The 17,260-nt window shown below is 35.6% G+C and overlaps 1 protein-coding gene across 1 annotated transcript in view; it reads left to right on the forward strand.

Annotated features, from left to right (window-relative positions):
- Nucleotides 1–17,260, forward strand: part of YTHDC2 (YTH domain containing 2) — a 40,310-nt gene that overhangs the window by 9,303 nt on the left and 13,747 nt on the right. The window contains exons 5-23 of the mRNA XM_009321092.1: nt 1,023–1,125; nt 2,321–2,477; nt 4,769–4,876; nt 5,966–6,114; nt 6,519–6,654; nt 7,015–7,141; nt 8,203–8,268; nt 9,218–9,396; nt 9,572–9,668; nt 9,754–9,841; nt 9,934–10,014; nt 10,952–11,034; nt 12,063–12,168; nt 12,303–12,422; nt 12,746–13,018; nt 13,532–13,658; nt 14,185–14,390; nt 14,931–15,126; nt 16,264–16,373. Coding sequence (XP_009319367.1) covers nt 1,023–1,125; nt 2,321–2,477; nt 4,769–4,876; nt 5,966–6,114; nt 6,519–6,654; nt 7,015–7,141; nt 8,203–8,268; nt 9,218–9,396; nt 9,572–9,668; nt 9,754–9,841; nt 9,934–10,014; nt 10,952–11,034; nt 12,063–12,168; nt 12,303–12,422; nt 12,746–13,018; nt 13,532–13,658; nt 14,185–14,390; nt 14,931–15,126; nt 16,264–16,373 — 2,512 coding nt within the window. The remainder of the gene's footprint in view (nt 1–1,022; nt 1,126–2,320; nt 2,478–4,768; nt 4,877–5,965; nt 6,115–6,518; nt 6,655–7,014; nt 7,142–8,202; nt 8,269–9,217; nt 9,397–9,571; nt 9,669–9,753; nt 9,842–9,933; nt 10,015–10,951; nt 11,035–12,062; nt 12,169–12,302; nt 12,423–12,745; nt 13,019–13,531; nt 13,659–14,184; nt 14,391–14,930; nt 15,127–16,263; nt 16,374–17,260) is intronic.

Here is a 17,260-nt window from a genome sequence, read left to right on the forward strand (position 1 = left end):
TGGCAGGTTTGCTGGCAGGACTTGTGACCCTATGGGGGACCCACGTTGGAGCAGTCTGTTCCTGAAGGACTGCACCCCGTGGAAAGGACCCACGCTGGAGCAGTCTGTTCCTGAAGGACTGCACCCCGTGGAAAGGACCCACGCTGGAGCAGTTTGTGAAGAACTGCAGCCTGTGGGAAGGACTCATGTTGAAGACCCCACGCTGGAGCAGGGGAAGAGTGTGAGGAGTCCTCCCCCTGAGGAGGAAGGAATGGCAGAGACAATGTGTGATGAACTGACCGCAACCCCCATTCCCCATCCCCCTGCACTGCTGGGGGAAGGAGGTAGAGAATTTGGGAGTAAAGTTAAGCCTGGGAAGAAAGGAGGGGTGGGGGGGAAGGTGTTTTAAGGTTTGGTTTTATTTTCTCATTACCCTACTCTGAATTGATTGGTAATAAATTAATTTCCCCAGGTTGAGTCTGTGTTGCCCGTGACAGTAACTGCTGAGTGATCTCTCCCTATCCTTATCTCGACCCACGAGCCTTTTGTTATATTTTCTCTCACCTGTCCAGCTGAGGAGGGGAGTGATAGAGCAGCTTTGGTGGGTACCTGGCATCCGGCCAGGGTCAACCCACCATGTATAGGCAAATACAAAGACTATATCCAAGCTTATGCCGAAGAATTGGAACCTGTTTTTCCAAAGCAATCCACACTGAATTTTCCAGTAAACTAAACAACATGGAAAGGTTCTCAAGGTTCTGTTTCACTTGCTTATTTATTTATATAAATTTGAATCTCACTTTGTTAATTAATCCATTGTCTGAAGTTTTGGAGCATAAGTACTAAGATTCCTTAGGACCTCTCTAGGAATAAGCATAGCTTAAAAACAAATAGTATGCATGAATTCTTTGGTGAGAGAACTATAATCTAATTCCACTTCTGGTGAGCAGCTGTTCAATTCTTTAATTTTCAGTATGTAGTGGAACGCTAGCAGCATTTAAATGGTGCAAAAAACTGAAGTGTCTTTATGAACTGTTCAACAGGGTTTCTCCAAAGACACTGTTAACATTTTGCACTAATGGCATACTACTTCGCACGCTAATGGCAGGAGACAGCACTCTATCAACTGTGACCCATGTTATTGTGGTAAGAATCCTGTTGTATTTCATGTGAGGTGGAGCAGTATGTATTACTTGTTAATTGGAAAATGAGATCCTAGTTTTCTTTATTAATTTGATGAGCATTTAAGGTGTTTTTGTTTGGTTAGAATCTGAACTAACTTCAAAGACTTACTGAGTATCGTAGCACATACATTTGTTTTCTGTAAAAGTATCTTATTTTAGGTTCATGTCAATAATTAATTAATTTTGGAATCATGACGCAGTTGTGGAGGACAGAGCTCTAAATTTTTCCAAACTTCCTCTGTCAGAAAGCAGAAAAGCCTTAGGGAGGCTTATGTAGGTATGATTCAATGTGAGCGTGTCAGAATTTCTTGTATCATGTACTTGTTTTAGCAATACCAGGTTTGCAGTCCATTTGTTTGCCCATATGTTTTCAAGATAATAAGTAGTCTAATTTTCAGCAAATTATTTAAGTGCGTTTGTTTATGATTATGTGAATATTCCTATTGTGGAGTTTGTTAAGGCAGTGGAACCAGGATGTTTAGCGCAAAATTAAGTTCTCCACTGTGGAAGACAGAAAAATGCATGATAATATAAGGTGCCTGCCTGTTTATCAAAATGGAAAAAAGTGTGAGAATGATTGTCTTGACTTCAGCCTAAAAATGTTGTATTTGGGTCCCTGCTTCATAAGCTCGTAATATAAAACAAAACAGAAGAACACACCAACAAAGATGATTAATCAGTCATGTGCCTTAATTGATGATAAGCTTTGTGCATGACTTAATGGATCTAAGCAATCTAACTTTTTCCTGATTATGTGGTATCATACATTTCTTTAAATGTTCATCAATTGTGAACTGAGAATTTATTAAAATAAGATTTGTGGTTTGTGTCATTATCTTGAAAATGAGATTCAAATACAAGAATTAGAAAAGTCTCAGAAGTTCACTTTAACCTCTGAAATCAAGGTATATGTGGCTAGTGCATTACCAGTGCAGTCTGCTCTGATATCTTTATAAAAAGTTTTTGAAATATTTTTTGACTTTTGGATAGTTTTTAAAAAAATCCTTACTTAAACTAGACTTACACATTTTAATGCATCTGTAATATACCAGCAAATTATACATTTTAGTTTTTAAAAAAGTTCATATTTGTGAAAAGTTATAATCTTGGATCTGTGATGTTTATCTGTTGCGTTTTTTTTTTTTCTTTTGTTACAGGATGAAGTACATGAGAGGGATAGGTTCAGTGACTTCTTGTTAATAAAACTGAGAGATGTGTTGCAAAACCAGACTAATTTAAAACTAATTATTTCTAGTGCTGCTCTAGATGCAAATCTCTTTATTAGGTATTTTGGAAGTTGCCCAGTAATACACAGTAAGTATTTACGTAAAGTCTTAAATCTGACTGTACCTGCCCTAGGACTACAGGTCTTATTAAGCTGTAGCAAACCATTCTGAGTAAGGGAACATGATAAAAATACTGAGAGTTACAGCAGTGCCTGTTCTTTCTTTGTTCATTTTTGTTGTTTCTTAACTATTTGCACCTACTTAAGAGTGAAGTGTTTTTATCACAGGGAGTTCTGTAAGTGCAGGGATGTCCTGGCCCCCAACATGTTCAGTTCAAGAAGCAGGAAAAGGTTCTTAAAGTGCTGATCTCCATGGTGATATAGACCCTAGGATCTACAAGAGTGTGTTATATATTAATTAATTCCAGTAGATTCTAGTTCTTCAGGCCTCACAGAGATTGCTGCTGGTTACTGGATGAAACACAGATAACTGCACTTGGTCACTTCAGAAATACAGTCCTAGGCAAACTGGGTTTTCATGTTTTAATCACATGATTCTTTATTTTACAGGAAATTATTAGCTGTTAATCTAGGTAAACATTGAGAAAAGACATGGCAATTTATGTTAATTTATGTTCAGACTCAGTAATCTGCAGTTAGATAACATTCAAATGCAAAGAAAAGTTATCATTATTGCTGTTTTAATTTCATTTGACTGGTCTTTAGTAGAGGTAAAACATAGACATAGGGGGTGGAGATGCTCCCCCCCTTACCCCTCACCGTCCTGGCTTGCAAGTTTTCTGCATCAGTGACCTCTTCTGGCACCTCGCAGTCCTCTTCCTTTTTCAACAGTGATGTCTAAGTATAATGTGTTTTGAAAAGAAGCTTTTAAGAGAAATGCTTCCTTTTCAAAACAATCAAGTAGACTGTCTGCATGTCAGCTTTTTTTTAAGAAGCTGGACAGTCCCAGGACATGGGTAGGATCACTTTCTTTAAAATCTTCGCTACAAATCATGGGTTTGTTTTAGTGAATGTTCCTGAAAAAGAAATCTATTTTTTTTTACAGATAGAAGTGTTTATTTCTAGTTCCCAGTTCTGAATTTCTGCCTAATAAAATAAGGCTTGCAACTTGTTGGAGGCGGGAATCTGGAATTTACACATGATTTCAGTGTTTTCCAAATTTTTTTTTGAGGGGAAACTTTATAATTGTTGTGTGGCTTTCCAGTTTATTCTTCTTGTAGCTTCCTGTTCATTTAGATCACTATGTTTATTCAGGAAATACTGGTGACGATCTCTTTCTCCAGTTTACCTCAGTGGTTATACTGTTATTACATACTAGTCTTCACAGGTTAATCACAATTGAAAAGACACTTTCCTTTTTCCATTTTTGAGAATTTAAGAATTAAAAGAAGTGGGTTTAGATACTTTGTTAATGTCATGAAAAAGATTTGATTCTCTTTCAACGATATAGCTGACAAAATCCTGACCACAGAAACCAACATTTTGTGGTTGTGGGCTCCTGCAGTACGCAGAGTTTGTGATTAGTGGTGGAAGACTTCCTCCATGGCAGCTTCTAAAAGTATGTGAATTGTAGCTTGTTCTTTCTGAAGAAAAGTCCTAGGTGATTTAAACTCAGCAATGGCAAATGTCTGCTAAGGGACTGGAAATTAAAATCTAGAGTTTTTAATTCTTCCTGTGAAAAAGAGTCCTTTAATGTCCATAAATAAGGTCTAGAAAACAGTGATATTGAAAAAGAAATCAGGGTAAATTATTAGGAGATAAAGACCATTGGAATATTTCATTTATCAGGAAGTATTCAGTAAAGAAAGCCAGATTTGGCTGAAGTGACTGAGGAAATTGAGAGAAGCCCATCTCCTTATATACTTCTCATGGAAAAAAAAGTAGTTAATACAAAGGTGGCAATCTGCTTGTGGGATCTTGCATTAAAGCTGTGTTAATTGCTGTTATATTTTGTAATCCAGGTGGCAGTCTTAACAGTGAATTCTTTTTTGTAACCCTAAACAAAAATGGCTATTTTCTTTTTCTCATTTTGATAAAATTGCAATTAATAACTGTCAATCTTCTGAGCATCTCTTGCTGTAACACTTAATAGAATTGAAGAGGTTAATGAGAAACAAGGTACCCAGCTAGCGTTTCCCTTTTGAAATGTCGTTTTGTTTTGTGGCCCAATAATCTTAAGAAAATAAACTCCAGTGAAGGTACTCTTATAAGACTTTTCAAGGAAAGTAATAATTCCTTAAATCAGGCCCTAATAATGTTTAATTCACTTTTTGTGTCTATAAAAATGCTTTTTTTAAGATTAAGATTGTAAATTAAGCTAGGGAATATCTAATATTTTATGAATTATTTATACTTTCAGTACAAGGAAGACCTTTTGAGGTTAAAGAGATGTTTTTGGAGGACATTTTACGAAGCACTGGGTATACAAACAAAGAGATGGTAAAGTACAAAAAAGAGAAGCAGCGAGGTTGGTGGACTTCTTAATTGTTAGGGCTGGCAATGAGTCTCATTCATTGAACAATTAAATAGGATGATTCTCTGTTAAAATTTCAAAGTCAGAATATTAAATGAGACATGATTAGATGACAGCAAGTATCTTTAAGCTCTCAGTGTTTACGTTATTGAAGTAGATTATGTAACTTTAAAAAAGTATTTTCACTTTCTTTTAATGGTTACATTCTTTTTGCTTTCAGTTGATAAATGTTACATTTTTTCTAATTATTATGGAGTGGAATTGCATATAATTGGGGGCTTTGCCCACATGAAAACTATAGAAGCAGAAGATACTATGTGCTGACTTTTGGATGCAAATTAAAGTGCAGCCATTAAAGAGGGCAGGATTTTGTACATCTTGCACAGAAGTGGTTCCTATTAGTAACATTTTTCACTGCATTCTTCAGACATGGATGTATTTAATATATATAGCTCAGAAGCATTAACACACTTGAACTTAATGTAGTTGTTTTTCAATTGATTAAGTAGATATATTGTTTGAGAAGTTTTCCTGACAACTGAAGGTAATAATCCTAGTGTGTATTTAAAAAAAAAAAAAAAGGCAAAACCCAAAGCTATAATGTAAAATCCTAACTGTATGTTTATCGTGGTGCTCAGCTCCAATCACTGTGGATAGAAAAGTTCAGTTAAGGCCCTGGTGTCTTCTACTGTTTCTTCTACTTGTACACAAAAATCAGTTGTTACGTGCAGGAGCTATATCACTTCTGTTCAGTGTTTCACTTCTGGATAAAGATCTGGACTGAGAATTGTGTAGAAAATACTTAGGAAGCTCGTTTGAATGCAGTAAGTTGGAATACTGGAGACTTAGGGGGTTAAGCACCCAAATGTTATTTTTTACCTTGTTCTTATAGCAGATGTTTCCAATGGTGCACTTTGGGTGCCCTTAATCATATAATTTATATTGGACTGGTAACAGCGGTCTAGATTAAATAAAAGAGATTGAATAGGTAAAACTTTGTGACTTACTATGTTTTGTAACTGAAAACAGTGGATAATTAAGATGACTGTAAAACTTTTTTTGGAAATACTTTATGCATTCTAGAAGAAAAACAGCAAAGCACTCTTACTGAGTGGTGTTCTGCTCGAGAAAATAATAGCAAACGGGAATCTCAGAGACAAAGATCTGTCCCAAGTGCAACTGAAGAGTATAATCTGTTGGATGATGGTGGTGACACAGTATTTAATCAACTGGTAAGTTTTTCCTTTTGTTGGAAGAAATGTTTAAATCTGCGTTATATTATTCTACCCTTTTAAAAACTGTTTTCTAAAGATATTACTCTTGTAGAGTTTCTAGAAGGATATTAATATATTTTAAAACATGATTTTTTTTTTTTTTTTTATTAGCATGAACTACTCTAGCTGAAGTGTGCTTTTCAGTTATGGATAAACATAACTTTTGTTTAGATCAAATGGCTAGATTGCCATTGTTTAAAGTACTTGCATATGACACGATAAATGCTTTAACTGATACCTGAATGCTGTATTTCTGGTTGTTACTTGGAAAACTAACTGTTCAAATTCTTCATGTCTAATATATGAGAATAAAGACAACTCTTTGAAGAGATTAATCTTTCAATACTGTTTTTTCTCTTCAGACTGAAAAAGATGCAAATTGCCTTGAACCGTGGCTAATAAAAGAAATGGATTCTTGTCTTTCTGACATCTGGTTGCATAAAGATGTTGATTCCTTTGCTCAGGTGTTCCATCTCATTTTAACTGAAAATGTCAGTGGTATGTTTCTCATCTTACTACATAAGGGAAAAGAAAACCCACAAAATGACTTGAATTTCTGTCTGCTTTATCTCCAATTTCAAATGTTACCTTTGAATTCTGATGCCTGTTGAAAAAATGAATAGAGTTAGCAGAGTTAATGACTTCTGTAGTTACTTCTTGTTGTACTTGTTTTGAAATATTGACATGTTATAATATGTTTCTAAAATAGTGTTAAATTCATATATACTGACTGGTGGGATGAAGAGAGGAAACAAATTCTCTTTGGGCTGGGTTTTGAAAGTCATACTACGTTTAGATGAAAAAATAACAATGTTTGTATTGGTTTTGCTGATTTTTTTTTTTTTTTGTGGTACTTAGTTGATTATAGGCACAGTGAAACCAGTGCAACTGCCCTAATGATTGCTTCAGGGAGAGGCTTTCTGAGTCAAGTAGAACAACTGATCAGTATGGGAGCAAGTATCCACTGCAAGTCATCCAATGGCTGGTAAAGACAGACAGATAAACTGAAAGATCTATTTATTTGTCAATATACAAATGAGGAAGAAATCTCTATAACATCTAAACTAATTTGCTGACTTATCAGACTACTGTAAGCTCTAATAGGTTTTGGCAGTCTAAGTTTCTAACTTCTGTTTATCACATTGTTTTCTGTAAATTCTAAATTGAATTCTTAATTAAATGGTCTCGAATATGGGATATACACTCTTGGTTTCAGTGAGTCTGATTTAACACACTGGTTAGGAGAAAAATTGGAATCTTTCTTTCTGGGTTGATTGAATTAGATCCAAAATGTTTGGTGATTCTTATTTTGAGAGAGTAACCTATATCAGATTTAAAAATAGTGTTTTACAGGTGGAAAGATCTTTGCTGTGTAAATATGTTGTATCATGTAAAAATATTTGTGAATCTGTAAAAATTTAGATTTTTGTGGCCATGAATTGTGTCTTCATATAAATGGAAACTATAGTAAATAATTGTAATATGGAAAGATAAGAATTAGGATTCCAGGGATCTGATATTTGGTGGTACTACTTGAAAAACTTGGGAAGGAATGCAGTTTAAAAGGAAGACAGAGTGAACTGCATTGTGAGGAGGGGAACTTCCGTAAGACATCAAAAAGCCCAATATTTTCACACATTTTGCAGAAAAAACGTCTGGGGTATGACGTCTTGGGATGATTTAAAGGAGCTAGTAAAGGGTACTGCAAAAAGGCATGGCTTATCTCTGCACGTTGGTGTGTGGTGTTTGAAGGAACAGCACATTCTTTCTCCTCATTTCCTTCTGCATGTTTGCATGTACTTCTGTGTAAAACTGGCATTCTTTCTTGGTAAAGAATTGCAGTTATCTAAAAATCATACAGCTATTACACCTGTTTTTGCACTTTAAAATGGGAAATTGCAGATCCAACAATAACTGCACTGATTAAACAATAATGGCAGAAATCGATAGAAAAGTGTGGTGTCAGTTGTCTCCTCATGTAACGTGCTATTCATATGTATCTTTTGAAGTGAGAAATTAATAAGGATTTTTATGCAACTCTTTCAGGATGGCTTTGGACTGGGCTAAGCGCTTTGGACAGACAGAGGTTGTTGACTTGTTGGAGTCCTACAGGTAAGCTATAACTACTTTGCAGAAACAGTTGTATAACGCAGTGAAGGCAAATTTATGTTTTGTCGTCTTTTAATCAGAACAGTTTTTAGCTTTTTCTATTTTAAAATCTGGCCTGAATAGCAAGATTTATTTGAGAATAGGAATATTTTGAGAAAACAGTTATTTAAAAAAAAGTTTGTTTGTATTTAGTATCATAGTGATTATGTTTGCACAACTCCTAGGATAAATATAGTTCTAGTGCTGTAGGATTTATCATCTTGATATGGGCATTCCTATCATGATTATATATCTAGGCAGGATGTGACTATAGTAACTTAAAGAAATACGCAGAGGAGATGCTGATTCTATATGATGTACCATTTTAATTTCAGATGCTTATTTTGGAAACAAATCTATTGTGTGTTTTTATCTGTATATTGTTGATACATGATAGCCATATTAAAGAAACTTTATATGAGTAACATGTACACTAGGCCATTCAAGAATTGTTTTTTGGTTAACTTACAGTTATCATAGTTTAGTTACAGTTTTGTAGGTATCTATATTATTTTGATTTCTCTTAGTGTAGTTTCTGTTAGTGTAATACCTGCTTAACTGTTATTGTAGGGAAGTTTTTGGAAAATAAATTTCTTCTAAATATTTTTCATTTAATAGATAAACAAATAGTGTCTTTATACTTCGAGTTCTGTCACATTTGCTTATGGTTGCGTTTCAATGAAGTATTACAAAATTAAAGTTAACGCTAAAAATTGAAGTTGCATGCTTTGCTGGGGTTAACACTTAAACCAGTGAACAGTAATAGTATTGTGGAGATGCTGTTCTGGTACACTTCTAAATTAAAATTTGAGACAAGTAGTCTTGTTGGTCTTGATCTAAATTTGAATTGATGGCTGAATGCAAACCCAAAGCAAACAACCTTGACTCTGGCCTGTGTATTTGTATATTTTAGTGCTTCAGTGGAATTTGGAAATCTAGATGAAAGTTCCCTGGTCCAAACAAGCGATAGTGACCTTAGTGCAGAGGACAGAGAACTGTTGAAAGCTTATCATCACAGTTTTGATGATGAAAAAGTGGATCTGGACCTGATTATGCACTTACTTTATAACATCTGTCATAGTTGTGATGCTGGTAGGTATATACACACACTCCCAATAAATTGCTGTGGATTCAGCTTCTGATGAATTGTGCTCTTTTTTTCAGTAATACCAAATAGGTACAACCTTCCGAGTGCTAGTATACGCAGTACTGACATATATTTGAAGTGAATTTTCTCTTTAACTCTGCAAACCAAATTCTTTTTTAGGAGCAATTTTAATATTTCTTCCTGGATATGATGAGATAGTTAGCCTGAGGGACCGTATTCTTTTTGATGACAAGAGATTTGCTGATAATGTTCACAGGTAAAACTTGTAGTTTCTGTGGTTGTCCTGAGTTTTTATTGCTTCTTTTAAAGATCCCTAAAATGTTCTCTTTGTCTTGCATTAGATACCAAGTTTTCATGCTTCATTCAAATATGCAGACTTTGGATCAGAAGAAGGTGCTTAAAAGTCCACCTTCTGGCGTCCGCAAAATAGCAAGTATCAGAGGACTTTGTCAGATATTATATTGATCTATTTTGTCTTTGCATTTACAGTTACTATGGCGTTTGTTTTTTTTTTATTTCAGATTCTTTCTACTAATATTGCAGAAACCAGCATAACGGTCAATGATGTTGTATTTGTTATTGACTCAGGCAAGATGAAAGAGGTATGATTGTCTTAACTTTCTTTGGGCAGTAAACTTCCTAGTGTTATTTTAAAATACGTAATACATAAATTTTGGAAAACTATTTTTTTTTTTTTTGTAGTAGGCTGAGAGCTAGTGCATGTCAAGCAACAAAACTCACTGAGAAGTTTTGACATCCATTTGTTTTATGACAAATACTGTAAATAGCTGGCTGTTTAAAAACCCTGTAAAAGCTATTACAGGTTGATATATTGATATATCTATATCCTTTTTTTTTTGTTAATTTAGTATTTCTGTTTGATTTTTAAAACAAGTCCATCAGTTTAGACTGCCATCTTCTTGAGACTCAGAGAACACTGGGAGTTCCCTTTGTCCTACTATTGTGTCTAGCCCAAGTCTAATCCATTAAATTTTTAAGCATTGCTTTTGATGTGTTGAATGCCCATTCCCTAATTACTTATTCAAGAAAGTGATACAATGAGGCAGTTTAAGACCTAGTACATGGCTTAGAAAATAAAATTGGATTTCATAGGAGATATGCACACCAAATTTCTGAAGTTCCCATTGTAATACATTTTTTTTTGGTAATTTTGCATCAAATGTAGGAAAACAAGGATGTAATTTCCAAGTGAGACGACGAGAAAAACTTTATTCAATATAATAACATATTTTTGCTTGGTTTGTGATACCACAAAACACAATCCATGTCTTCTATTGACTTACAATTACCTATTGACTAGAAAACTTTAATTTAGAGAACTGTGTAGCACAAAGATACTGCGAAGGAGGTAGCATAAATTCACTCAAAACTAAGTGTTTTAGAACATACCTTTGTGCCAGAAGCTGCTGCTGCTTTTTTTTTTCCCTAGAGAACTTCTGTTGATGATCTAAATCATTAGTAACTTTTATTTCATGTACCCTATTCAATCTTTTTATGTTCCTTACTTTGCTTTTATAGAAGTCTTTTGATGCACTGAGTTGTGTTACAATGCTAAAAATGGTGTGGATTTCAAAAGCCAGTGCTATCCAGAGAAAAGGCAGGTAATAAATGCTTCATACTGAATTTTATTTTGCAGATATCCACTGTCCTGTATGTTAAGGATAAAGTACACAACGTAATAGCAGCCACACTGGGTAACGTTACTAGCCTAGTCCACTATTGTGTTGGACAATGGCCAATGGTAATTCTCTGCAGAAGAGTAAGGGTCAGCATGTATTTCCTTGGATTAATTTCCCAAGTTGTAGAAAAGTGACACTCAGGAATTTCCCAAAGCTTTTATGAGGTCTAGGTTGTTTTTCCCCCAAGAACTTGTTCTCCTTCCTCTTTCTCTCATGTAGCACCAGCAGCCACAGAGTCCAATAAGGTGTTTCACAACTTACCTCTGGGCAAAGGGCTGCCTATTGCTGGTTTTTAATTGATGCCCCTTCTTCCCTATATTAAAAGAGACATTGAGTAGTGATTCCTTATTGACGTTCTCCAAACTACTCATGTCTTAACAGGCCTTCATCATATTCTTACCAACACTGGGTGAGGGCTGAGGATATGTAGCAACAAATGCCTGTTTGGTGATGTGATATTGGCATTGACCTGCAGGAATTTGAGCATGAACGTGAGCATTTGCTGTCTCTGTCCCCTCACTCACAAATTGTTTGGTCTTCATTCTACCTTCTACTCCCAGAGTAACTTCCAACTATCTGTGGTTTGTGAAGAGGAAGAAATGAAGTTTACGACTTATATTCCTTACAGCAAAGGACAGTTGAGATTTGGATTGATCTTAGGTTAGCAAAAAACCCACATCACTTTATTTTTAGATAGGCCTTATTTTTTTTTCTCCAGATCTTTCAGAGTTAGGGTAAAATTATAGTAACAAATTTCCATACTATCAAAAATAATCCATGTACTGGAACACTCTCACCTCGTGTGGGACTTACACTTAACGACAAAATTATCTTTTTCTTAGACCTGCTTCTACATTTCCATTCTAAGTGTGTGTGTGGTGGTGGTGTTTTGTCTTTTTTTTTTTTAAGAAATTCTAATTTTCAACAACTTACCATATTTTATTTTCAAGGGCTGGACGCTGTCAGCCTGGAGTCTGTTTCCGTCTCTTCAGCAGGCTCCGATTTCAGAATATGTTGGAATTTCAGACTCCAGAACTTCTAAGAATGCCACTTCAGGTGCACGTTCAGTTAGAAATTATAACTTTTAAAAAATGCTTTATCATCAAACCATACTATGAACTCAAAAAACTGTTTGGTTCCCCCCCCCCCCCCCCCCCCTCAAACAACACTTCTTGCTTTTTAACTTGCAGGAGCTTTGTTTACACACAAAACTTCTGGCTCCAATTAATTGTCCAATTGTTGACTTTCTTATGAAAGCTCCTGATCCTCCACCAGCTTTAATTGTGAGAAATGCTGTGCAAATGCTTAAGGTCAGCAGAGGAATACATTTAGATGGGAATTGTATTTGATTCTATATTTGTGGTGTGGCAACATATCTTACTGAGTTTTGTTTGTACTGAGATTGTTGTTTAGTTACTTAAGGATGCTTTGAGTTTTTGTGTGTTATCTATTTTAATTTTGCGTGCATGGATGTATTTTTCCATGTTAAGGGAATAGAGTGCTTAAAAATCTCACCTCAAACTGTTAAGAGTTTGACTTGCTTTCTTAGCGTTTGGGAACAAGTCTAGTTAATGTCCAGTATTCACATCCTTTCTGCTTTTATTGCAGAGTAATTTTGTAAAAAAAAAAACAGACAATAGATGCCATGGACCCTTGGGAAGACCTCACTGAACTTGGTTATCATCTCACTGAATTACCAGTAGAGCCACACCTTGGTAAAATGGTGTTGTGTGCTGTTGTTTTGAAGTGCCTGGATCCTATTCTTACTATTGCTTGCACTCTTGCATATCGAGACCCTTTTGTCCTACCTACACTGGCCTCTCAAAAGCGTGCAGCCATGCTGTGTAGAAAACGTTTTACTGCAGGAACATTTAGTGACCATATGGCGCTTCTCAGGGCTTTCCAGGTATTACTTCATCTTCAGAAAGAGTACTAATCACAATAGATCACATATCAAAGTAAATGATGTACCAATCAAGTTGGATGTAGAATGATAGAGTACGATTAAGTCTTTAGAGAAGAAACTTTATTTTTGCCTAGTGGCGTTCTTGTGTATTGGACTCATAAATTTGTGAGGGAACGCTTTTTGTCAGATTTTTTGGTTATGTTTTCCAACCTGGTTAAATTCTGAATGTTCCAACAAGGTGCCACTGTATGTCCTGCTACACTGATAACTAACATAATGATCATTATGTTATTATAAGATCATTATATTAAGATCATTATTTTAAATTTAGGGAATGGGTAAAGAGAATCTTGTACTTAACCAGAAGAAAAAAAAATCTGGTTTGATACATTTCCCTTCTTTCAGAATGGTTTTTGCCTTCGTTTTATTGTTGTAAATGTCATTTTTTAAAAAAGGTGCATTTTTTAATTTTAGCTAATTAATAGGCAAATGTAAAAAAAATATTCTTTACAGGCATGGCAGAAGGCACGCAGTGATGGCTGGGAGAGAGCCTTCTGTGAAAAGAACTTCCTTTCTCAAGCCACGATGGAAATCATCATAGGAATGAGAACACAGTTGCTTGGCCAGCTTAGAGCCTCGGGTAAATAGCTTGGAAAAAATTTTAACATAGTTGTGGAGTCAAGTGTATACCTAGTACAAGTGTATACAAATTGTAACAAGAACAGTGTTCACTGGTGTCATTTGCCTTAATTTGAAACAGACCAGTACACATTCGTGCTGGGCATGGTGCAGATGCTAGAGTGAGGAAGTGTGGCTGGGGAGCCGCTGATCTAACTGAAAGCGCCCTGATTGTTCCACATGCCACTGGCTTTCAGTGTGAGATATGTTTCCTTGGATTTTTACGTTCTAATGAATTATTTCTGTAGGAAATGTCTTTGGGTTGTAAAAAGTAATTCTATTCTCTGTTAGTATAAAACTCCTTATCAGGAAGGATTTCAGTACAATGGTTTCTTCTTGGTGCTGTTAAGGTTGGCGGTGGTGAAAAATGGAACAAATTTGTAGTTTATTTCACTTCCCCGCCCCGCCCCAAATTCCTTTTGAGAGGCAAAAAAGTATATCTTAAATACAAGCAAATATAACACATTTTTGTGCTCTTCTTTCTTCAGGTTTTGTTAGAGCCAGAGGAGGAGCCGATATTAGAGATGTTAATACTAACTCTGAAAACTGGGCTGTAGTTAAAGCTGCCTTAGTGGCTGGGATGTATCCCAATCTAGTGCATGTAGATAGAGAGAGCTTGGTTTTGACTGGACCAAAGGAGAAGAAAGTGCGATTTCATCCTACCTCTGTTCTTAGTCAACCTCAGTATAAAAAGGTAAAATGGCTTTGAATTTATAGTTCATGAAAAAGAGCACTATATCAAATGTTTTAGAAATGTCTCTTCAGTACTTTAAAAGCAGCATGTGCATTAAACACTACATTTTTAGAAAATACTTTTCCTGGCAGTTGATAAAGAATTGGAGTTAGTTTATTTTTCCAATATTATTTCATCAAAACCTATTTCAGTTAGTTCTCCTTCTAGATGGAATGAGGCAAAATGGTAAAAAAAACCTAGTTACGAAACTGTTTTAAAGTTGTAACAATCCCTGCTTGTAATAGCAGGAAGAAGTTCTGCTCTGAAACCGATTTTTTTTTTTAGATCCTTTTTTAAAGCGAAGTATTTTGTTTCAAGGTGGTAGGATAATCTGTGAGTCTGGTTGAATTCTCTCTCACTTTTTTATTTGTATGTATAAGTTTATGTGCATATAAATATTTATGTATTTATTTCTACATATATAAAATAAGAAATATGTTAAAATTTATTTTAATTACAAATAGAGTGTAAACTAGCCTAGTCTTACTTTCTCTTGCACAGATTCCACCGGCAAATGGGCAAGCTGCAGCCATTCAGGCACTCCCTACAGACTGGCTTATATATGATGAAATGACGAGAGCTCACAGGATAGCAAATATCAGATGCTGTTCTGTTGTAACACCTGTCACTGTGTCACTCTTCTGTGGACCAGCTAGATTACCAAGTAATGCTTTGCAGGAACCTTCATCCTTTCGAGGTATAGTGGGGTTTGGATTTGGAATGTTTCCATTGGTAAATACTAGTATGTGATATGGAAGGCTGATTTTTCAAGAATATTTAATACATATATTGGCTAATTCTTAAAATGACAGAGCTATAGTTCCTGTAGCTGTTTAAGAATAGTTTATAGGCTCTGTAATAAATGTCTCAGTTTTGTGAATTATTATAGATTCATATCCATAAATTATACTTACATAGTTCTGAAATCTCAGAGATTACAGTATAGTTTGTGAAGAAATAAAAAATGCAAACAGAATGTCTAATGACAATACTAATGCTGAAAAGTGTAGTATGTATGTTTTTTCTACAGACAGTTTATTTGATACTTTGAACCAGATTATTCAAACTGAATAATAATTTAGAAACTATCAATATGGCAAATACTCATATTGCTTCCAGCTGAAACATGCATTTTAAAGATTATTTTCTGCTGATAACTTTTAACGGCAATTAGCTATACCATTAACTACAAGTAATAGGGAATATATATAAATTTCCTTTTTTTTTTTAATTGAAATGGAGTGCTGTAGGAATAGAAGCAAAAATAATCTATCCTGCTGCCAGTTCTCTAGAAATATTAGTTTGAATCAAAGTAAGAGTCCAAGTTATTTTTGAAGCTTTCCTGTCTTGCTCTTAAACTGTTACTCTTAAAACAGTGTTTATGCTGATTGAATTGCACTTTAAAAAAAAAATAGAATCCTACTTAATAGCCATATGTATATATAATTTATTTTTTTCTTAATGGATCTTTAAATCTGCTGTTTTACTAGGAAATAAATCATAGAGCAATGTGTGGTTTTGCAAACAGCTTCAGGCAAAAGTTTGATAATAGCTTGTTGATATTGATGAAGGTACCTGAGTGGGTCAGATCACACCAATACAGGTGCTTACATAGCAGGGCCCTCAGCAGGTCTGGATACTTGAGTTCTGCTAACTGAAGCAAAGACTTTTCACTGAGGTGTATTTGCAGAAAATAAAAAGTGGTTTTACAAATGTTTACATTTTAAAATAAAATTTAGAAGGAAAATGGGTTTATTGCTGGTAATACAGTAGTGTTCAGTTTTTTGTATGTAAGTGGAAATAATGTAGAAATGTTAATGCACCTTTTATACAGGGGATGGGGTATCTAATGATAACAGTGATAGTGAGATGGAGGACAAAACAACTGCTAATTTGGCACTACTGAAGCTAGATGAATGGCTCCATCTCAAACTGGACCCTGAAGTAAGTAATGTATCACTTCGATGCTTGTTTCTTGTAGAAGTATATTTATGTTCTATCTTCCTAAAAAGATTTCTGAAACATTGGGGTAACCAAGAATTTCCTGTAAGAATGGCTGTCACAGTCCATTTAGGTCTCTCAGATTTACAGGACGATGTACTCTGTGATTTAACCTTTATTTCACGAGCTCATTAAGAAACACAACAAACAAGCAGGGGCTCAATCCCCTTTTTCCCAGACTTGTCTATCGTGTGAATTCACTTACTCACCATTCAAGTCGTAAGGTTTTGTAACTTATAACCCGTAACTCTCAATTCATGCATCTATGAGCAAAAAGAAAAAAAGAATTAGTTACCTAGCTGATAGTGAGAGTGCTCATCCTTCTTCCTCTGTCACGGTGCGGGCATCCCCTGTATCACACCGGGAAGCAGGAAAGCCTCAGCAGTCCAGCTGCTGTTGGATCCACTTCAAAAGCTTTTTGAGTAAGCTGATGTTTTGTACCTTCCAGCTTGGAGGTTTGGTGCATTTCCATAAGTTAGCAGATTCTGACGAAACTGCCAGTCAAAAGATAATGGCTGCTGGAGACAGCAAACTGCATAATGGCCCTTCAGCTCTGTCGTGGTTTAACCCCAGTTGGCAACTGAGCACCACGCAGCCGCTCGCTCACCCCCCCACCAGTGGGATGGGGAGAGAATCGGAAGGGTAAAAGTGAGAAAACTCGTGGGTTGAGATAAAAACAGTTTAATAGGTAGAGCAACAGTCACGCACGCAAGCAAAGCAAAACAAAGGAATTAATTCACTACTTCCCATCGGCAGGCAGATGTTCAGCTGTCTCCAGGAAAGCAGGGCTCCCTCACGCGTAACGGTGACTTGGGAAGACAAACAGCACC

The sequence above is a fragment of the Pygoscelis adeliae genome, unplaced genomic scaffold, assembly GCF_000699105.1.
Source record: "Pygoscelis adeliae isolate BGI_AS28 unplaced genomic scaffold, ASM69910v1 Scaffold83, whole genome shotgun sequence".
In the NCBI taxonomy this organism is placed as follows: domain Eukaryota; kingdom Metazoa; phylum Chordata; class Aves; order Sphenisciformes; family Spheniscidae; genus Pygoscelis; species Pygoscelis adeliae.